An 8,260-nucleotide genomic window follows, 5' to 3' on the forward strand; every position below is an offset into this window, starting at 1 on the left:
ATCAACATTTCATAGATAATTTTGCATTTAGCATGGAAAGCTTTGAGATACGGGTTCATCTGAGAAGAAGACTTGTATTTTTTCGTTAAGCCATTGTGGATTAGATCTAGGAGTTATTGCTCAACATATATGTATGTTTTTATATGATGTGAATATGTAATTGTTGATAAATCTTTGGCAAAAATTACTGAATAAATGTAGTAGGCGAAGTAGTGTAGGGTATCTAACGATCGGTCTTGCCCGTCCATTTGTTTATCCGAATGATACGAAAGAAAGTGTTTTTTGCATCGCCATCCTGGGTATGAAAAGTGAATCGCTTTTAACAGTTCCAGAAGAAAGTGACAGTTAATCTGTCAAACGCTATTGAAAGCAATTAATCGATTTGAAATGTTTGCTATGCGAAAAACGAGCGAAATATCACAAAAAAAAAAAAGGCAACACAATACCAGGTAATTTTTTTTTACATGACATCCGTCCATCCATCCATACAGGAAAATCAGTTCCATGAAACTAGAGATGCGTTGGAAGCATTCAACGGTTTATTTACCAAACTTGAGTCCTTCTAATTACCATTTACTTGTGCGCATCGATGGGATACGCTCTTGCTCAGCAATACTTTACGTAAATCTCTCCAAGACGGGTTTGCCTCAAAAAAACCCCAATGGGTTTTTCGTTTTTCATTTTTCATTTTTTTTTTTTTTCAGGTATTAAGACGAAGAAAAAGGGGTGCGTCCAATAAGAATACTCAATTGCACGAAGAAATTTTCTATTCAGAGGATGGATGAAAATCGATGTATTCTTTCATTCATATCCGGGTAGACATATGATGATAAATAAACTTGAAAAGCGATGTAGTTTGAATTATAAGAACAATCGTTGATTACTTTTTTTATTTCTTTTACTTTTTCAATAATTTTTTTCGATTTTACGGTTTATAATTTTTGTTTTCTTTTTTTTTTTTTGTCTTGTTTTTTTTTTGTTTTTTTGTTTTTTTTGTTTTTTTTTGTTTAATATACGTACATATATGTATGTGGTGGTATGTATGTTGAATGTGTATAAATGCATTTATATGTAAGTATGAATCAATAATGTTCGAATTTCCAGCGTATAATTTTATATTTAATTTTTTTCATTTATTATTATTATTAGTTGAAAGTTTTTTTTTTTTTTTCATTTTCATTTTCGTTTCAAATTTTGCGTTTTTTTTCCCTTTTCTGTTTTTTCTTCATATTTGTATTTATCCAATATTTAATATAATAATATGTATAAGAATTATTGTTATTGTTATCGTTATCGTTATCGTTATTCTTTGAATTTCGGTTTTTTAAAGAGTCTCTTCTTTTTTTTTTCTTTTGTTTAACTATAAATATTCCGTTTAATTTAATATAATAATCATAATAATCTTAGTAATAATAATAATAATAATAATAATAATAATAATAGTAATGATAATAAATAAACTATAGAAAGAGAATTTGAATTTTAAGTTTAAATCTCATGCCATTTTAGCAATAATTGTTTAATTTATATAATTATAAATATTTATGTATGTATGTATGTATGTATATATATGTATGTATATTTATGTATATGTTTTCTTTTATGTATAATAAGAGTACATTTCTGTATATAAATTGTTTATCTATTTAATTTAATAAATATTAAATTTTTTTTTTCTTTTTATTTCTCTGGCCATAACTCATACATTTTCTCTATTTATTTATTTATTTATTTATTTATTTAATGGTGCAGCAAACTCTTCAATTTGTTTATGGGGAATTCTGTTTTTTTTTAAAATAAATTTTCATGTTTTTTTTTGTTGAGAAAAGTCTTTCGCGGGCTAAGTATGTATGCATTGTATAAGTGCCTAAGTATTACATGCATATAAATACAATACGTTCCCCTTACGAAATATCTATGCATATTTTACGTTAATATACATACACACGTACAAACGTATTAATAACATACATTATATTATATATATATATATATATATGTACGTATGTATGTGTATATATGTACGTATGTATGTGTAGGTATTAAACGATTATGATCTTTGTTGCAAATAAAAAATAAATAAAAATCGTAAAATATATTAAGAGGCAGAGAGATTGAGAGAGAGAGAGAAAGAAAGAGAGGAAGAGAGAGGGAGAAAAATTGAAAGCAATTTGCATACCTTACGATTAAATCAAACCCATCTTTTCGCTTCAGTCCGATCGGTAAACCATAAAAGAGAAAACTATGTTTTTCGATTTAGGGCGAATTTCAGATAAAAATCTCCCCCTTTCTGCGATCGGATTCACGAACTGCGGTTAGGACAGATAGAAGTTTGATTTTGAATATATAATCAAATTTCGTATATATGAAAGTTTGTTCACTTTTCGATACGTTTTTATGCCTTGTCTTTCAAATCGTGATCGACGATACTCGAAATGGAAAATTTCTAATGCAATCCACAAAATTGTAAGCAAACTTAGGACTTTCCATCCGACATCAACTGACCATAATTAAATCAACCCATAATCGGAAGCGTCCAGACTATTATTGAAAATGTTTTCAGTTTCCGTTTTTGTTTCTATTTTCGGTGTTTTTTTTTTTTTTTTTTTTTCTCTAAATTATTTTTTTAAGCTCTTTGGCTTGGCGTGTTTGTAACCGACCGAATCATTCAATTCTTCTGCTGATTCGAAAGCAACCAGATAAACACGGACACCGACCAACTAATTATCTATTCAATCCTTATACCGGACAAGCAAAAGAATGAAATTCAAAAGGAAAAAGAACCGAATTTTATTAAAAAGGAACAAACTATATTCCGGAGAGTTCATTCGGCTCAATGAGTTAATTTCACTGACTTTTTCCATCACACATCCTTTTATTATTAATAAACAGAAAGGGTTAGGTATTTTCTTTTTTTCTTTTTGCTTTTAATTTTTCTAAACTGGAAGTATTTTGAATACAGACCAAATTGAATTATCTAACGTAAATCCATAGTAAAAAAAAAAGTGGAAAAAACGAGGAAAAATAAGATTACGTTCTAACTCTAGGAAGAATATAACAACATGAACACAACTCAAAGAGTGAAAACATTAATGACTAATAATAATCCAGTACTTTTAGCGTATATATATATATATATATATATATATATATATATATATGTATGTATAAATATATGATTTACTACTGTGCAAGGTATTGTGTTTTTAAAGGATTGTGCAAATAATTTTAAGCAGTTTCCAGATGCTCGGCCAATTCGAGAATGGGACTTTCGCTAAGCGGTTTTATAACAACAGTTTGCCAATTCGGTGCATAGAGAGTTGTGGTAGTGGACGACGATGATAGTGCGCTGGATGATGATGGAGTGCTCGATGATGTACAAGTGGACGATGATGTTTGCAATGATGATGACGGTGCCGTTGGCTAAATGCAAGCAATCAAGAAATCGAAAGAAAAAGAAAAAAACAAAAGAAAGATTGGGAAAAGAGAGAGAGAGAAAGAGAGAGAGAGAGAGAGAGAGAGAGAAAGAGAGGAATAAAACGTTAAACTTTACGTTACGTTTTTTTTTAGTAGTTGCGATAAAATAACAACGGAGAGTTAACAATTACATGGTATGCATGCGATGGTGTGGCTGGCGCTGGTGAACTCGGTGTCGAGCCACGGCCACCTCCGTTCTCCAATTTAACGGGAGAAATCTTTTTGTGAACCACCGACGATCCCCACGTCTCGGACATTTGCCGATTCATGCTGGGGCTTTTACTACGCGGCATTGCTAACAATGCCACATCCGCCGATTGTTGCTTAATATAGGTGGTTTTCATAAAACTGTTTACCGCACCCATATGATGCGTGTACGCCCCCACCGGTGTCAGCGGGGTATTATGATGATGATGATGATGATGATGATGATGATGAGGCTGATGCTTGCCATTGCTTTCCATTAAACTTAAATCTACGTAGTCCTCATTATGCCCTAAATTAGAAACCAATGGCGTTGACGCCTGTGGAGGTGTGGGCGGTGGCGCTGTCATTGGACTAACTGGTATCAAAGTAGGAGGATGAGTAGCCATTTTATACGCATGATCCCTTAAAATATGTTGTTGACGCGTTAAATGCGTTTCTAATGCATATTGCTTTTGGAAAAGTTGACGCTTCTGCTGCAAAAGACGATGTTGTAACAATTGCTGCTGCAGCGGCGGCTTTTGCAACGGCACCATCGCCGTGGTGCTTAGCTGATGATAAAGCATACCTTCATGTCGCGGCAAGCTACCCACATAAGAATTACCACCACCGTCGAACCGTAGATAATGTATTAGTGAGGGATGTAAAGCGCCATTTTTATCAGTGTAGTTTTCCAAATGTTGATGTTGAGCGTACGCTTGCTGCAGTTCTAGTGGCAATCGATTAGACAAAGTATAAAATTGACTATGTTGAAATTGACAATTATTTAATTCATCCAATGGCAAATTGGATCTGAATTTATTTTTTAAGGTTAAAGCCTCTCTTTGCAGTTGTTGTAATTCAAGCCAGCCATTACGTTTATGGATATCGTAACGATAGCTGCCGTATGAGGAGCCATTATGTAATGGACCAGCCGCTCCCGTTAAACCTTGAGCCACTAAGCCATCACTAGCTCTCCGACCTTCTCTATAATCAAATCAATAAATTTGTAAAATTAATTTTCTTATAAATGTGGCAAATGTGTATGTGTGTGTGTGTGTATATGTGTGTGTGTGATAATCGCCAAGAATTTACCTAAAATGTATAGGCGAACGTTTATCGGTGTAAGGATTCGATTTTGTTGATAACATAGACGTTGTACTAGTTACGGATGGTGACATATACATGCAGGAATTATTGCTATTGTATACCGATCTCTCTGACGAGTGGTCAGATGTGCCCCCGGAAACCGCTGCGGCTAAGGTCGAATTGCTGGCACAAGAAGGTAAACTGCCAGCAATATCGATGCTGGTTACCAAATTGAAATCAATGCTTTCGAATGTTGAACAATTGCTTTTTGACGAACCACGGCTCAAATTTTGACTTAAGCTTTTCGAATAGCTACCGATGACACCGCTTGAGGAACTACTGCTCGCAAATGACTGAATGCGTTGATTTCTTAAATCATTGGAAGATTGTGATGTATCTGCGGTTGTGCGTGTGGAAAGAAAGGGGCGCACTTGAAAGGCATTTATCAAATAAAAATGGCAAAAAAAAAAAATAAATAGAAACGGATTTTACCTTTTGTATCGTTGCCTATATCTGTTTCACAACCTTCATCTGTACTGGTTGAGCTGCTTTGATTGGTTACTTTCTTGCCTGAGCCATTCGTTGTTGATTTCTCGCTTCCATTGGAACTACGTACAATAAACAGATTCGTGAATTTAATGAAAACAAGCGATTACGTAAAAGTATATATAGTATGAATATAGGATCCACAGGTTTTTTTCTATCTGTCTTTCTTTTACATCGCGGAGTACCGTGAAAAGAAAACACGATAAAAATTGAAGTAAAAAGATTTGTCTACGATAAATATTCTCCAGTTCGCATAAAAAATGAAAATATCGACATTAAATTTGGCATAAACACTGAAAGTTCTTTCACGCGGCCTGATATTGAAATCGAAGCAAATCGCTCAAAAAAAAAAAAAAAAAGCTTACAGCGACAAGTCTGTCTGTATATCTACCCAACCATCTACTATTCGCCTACAAAATTTGCAAAAGAATTTGAAAGTGACCCAAACCGATGAACCGATGAATCAACTCTTCTACAACGCCCACATACCATTGCGGCAAAAACTTTTCACGACCGAATATAATTTTCTTAGTTGTTTGCATTTTTTTTCGAACTCTACGTTAGCCTAGCGTAAAAGAAGCGGACAACAATTTAAATGAAATGGAACGTAGCTAGTGAGTTAGAGAAGAATACTAGAAGAAAAATGCCTGCAATGCAGAAGATCTAAACGTTAAAAATAATAAAAAAAAAAAATGTAATCTTATTGCTTGTAATTGTAGATAACTGTACACAGTATTTTACCATTTAGAAAATTGTTGACCGAACTTATCTATAGCTATAGATCATAAACTTGCTTTATTCAGAATAATATCTCAATTCGCTTACCTGTTATACATTTCGATAGTAGTCTTCATGTTCTCTTTATCACTTGATGCAATTTTATGATCACTTGTTGTAGTAGTGGTGGCCGAATTCGTCTTAGATTTGGTGGTTTCCTTAAAATCTGGTTTCTGAAAAAATGAACAACAATAATAAGCAATCATCCTTATTGAAAGGAAAAAGGCAAAAGACTCGATTGACTAACTCGTCCAGAATTGCAATTTATTTTTTTTTTTGTATGCAAAGGTATTCTCCAACCTATTTAGGCCTGCGTTACAAGACAGAAATCAAAATATCTCGTCAGACCGATTAAGTAATGAAATCCATTGGCGATACTTTTTCTGCATGAATTCAATGAAATGCGAACATTAAAGAGATATCATATAGTTGATCTTCTATTTAGAAATCAATTGATCGTTTATCGTTTCGTAAATTAATTTAATGAGTCTTCTAACTATTAATGAATATATAGTTTCTGTTTCATTCATTAAAATATCATGCTTGTGCTATTATATTGTTTGCATTGGGCAACAATAAACTGTAATCCCATTATTGTTCTCATCTCATCATATTTATGTAAATTAAATATTTTATTAAAAAAAATATATATAAATAAATATCTTCATTCATTTACCTCCAGTGGTAGTGGGCTTTCTTGTAATGTCTGGAAAAGTTTTGTGGCCTCAGCCGACATCTTGAAACGAAATGTAAGATTTTGACCCAACATCGATGAGGAAGAATCGAAACTAGTCGAACTTGAAAGAGTTTTATAATCATTGACCTTCGCCGGATTATCGGATTTTTGGCGTTTCTCTTCGTTCGTTATTGTTGCTGTAATCGTCGTAGGGTGTTTGTGATTTTTAGTTTCTGATATGGCAGTGGCCTTTTGCAACAAGAGGCGGCAGTCTTCTGAACTTTGCTTAAGTATACTCTCTTCAATATTGTTGTAGTGTTGCAGTGCTCCAGCTGCGCGCAAACATCGTTTATCGTCGGCGCGTAAAGCGGGCCCACCATTTAGACGCTGTTGCGATGCAAGTATATCACGGCAGTTTAGATTCGATATCGATAATTTATTATTGTCTATATTATAAGTTGAACAACCAATGGGTCTCTGGCTAGTGCATAAATTATGGCGACTTAAACGTGATACTTTCTCAGTATTGCAGCGTGTTGCGTAATCTTCATTAGATCCGGCCATCAAATGCTTAACATGATCATCCGTAAGCATTGCACTACGTTCATTTAACAGAGTTTGACGACTCAACTTGGTTGAGAGCGTTTGATAGTCTTTAGCTAAGCTAGTACCTGCTGCTGCTGTTGTTGTAGCATGATCAGCGATAGCATTATTTTGCATAAGATGATTAGATTTTAAGCGTTTATGTTCGATTGATGTTGGTGCTCTATGCTGTTTATATAAAACTTTCGATGTGTAACGCGAAGCAGCAGAAGAAACAGTTGAGGTGGTAGATAAAGCTGCCGTTAAGCCGGGCGGCTTTGTGACGCTGGTATGTTTCGGCAGTGATGTGCTACAAACGGCGGTATTGTTAAGTGTTAATGTGGAACCAACCAAATGTTTCTCCTGAGTTATTTTCTTATTACAAACTCGATCTTGCAGTAATAAGTAAATGGCAGCGACATGATCATAACTGTTTTTCTTTAGGCTCGCTTTAGTCTTTTCTGGTGGTATGCCCGCAAATTCGGACATTACTCGCAAAATATCTTCGTTCGGCTCAATATTTGTCGTTCCATCCATATTGACATTAAATTTAGCTATATTCGACAATTCCAATATTTCTGGACACATCCACCGGTGACGTTTAATTTGTTCAATGCTATAACGGCGTGTGGGTTCCAACACTAACATGCGCCGTATTAAATGTTCACATTCTGCAAAAAGGAGACAAAACAAATGAAAAAAATCAAATTAAAAGCTTCAGTTTAGATACCCACCGGAGGACATAAAAAATGGTATTCGGAAACGTCCAGATAGCACACGATCACGTAAACTTTGCAATGTGGAGCCGTCAAAGGGCAACGCGCCACAAACAAGCACATAGAGAACTACACCCAATGACTGAAAGGCAACAACAATCACAGTCATATTGCGCTATTAAATATCCTACGAATTGCAATGTGTGTGTGTGTG

At 34.2% G+C, this 8,260-nt stretch overlaps 1 protein-coding gene across 4 annotated transcripts in view; it reads right to left on the minus strand.

The window, feature by feature from the left end:
* Window positions 1–3,164: 3,164 nt before the first annotated feature.
* LOC119643375 (serine/threonine-protein kinase par-1) overlaps window positions 3,165–8,260 on the minus strand; it is a 9,962-nt gene continuing 4,866 nt past the window's right edge. For 3 of the 4 annotated variants that reach the window (XM_038042743.1, XM_038042733.1, XM_038042727.1), the window contains exons 8-13: window positions 8,065–8,188; window positions 6,749–8,001; window positions 6,121–6,245; window positions 5,242–5,357; window positions 4,756–5,179; window positions 3,165–4,647 (exon numbers count right to left, since the gene is read on the minus strand). In XM_038042743.1, coding sequence (XP_037898671.1) covers window positions 3,567–4,647; window positions 4,756–5,179; window positions 5,242–5,357; window positions 6,121–6,245; window positions 6,749–8,001; window positions 8,065–8,188 — 3,123 coding nt within the window. In that variant the 3' untranslated portion in view covers window positions 3,165–3,566. The remainder of the gene's footprint in view (window positions 4,648–4,755; window positions 5,180–5,241; window positions 5,358–6,120; window positions 6,246–6,748; window positions 8,002–8,064; window positions 8,189–8,260) is intronic. The other variant, XM_038042737.1, reaches the window with a different exon arrangement.

This window comes from Glossina fuscipes, unplaced genomic scaffold (assembly GCF_014805625.2).
Source record: "Glossina fuscipes isolate IAEA_lab_2018 unplaced genomic scaffold, Yale_Gfus_2 0, whole genome shotgun sequence".
Classification (NCBI taxonomy): Eukaryota; Metazoa; Arthropoda; class Insecta; order Diptera; family Glossinidae; genus Glossina; species Glossina fuscipes.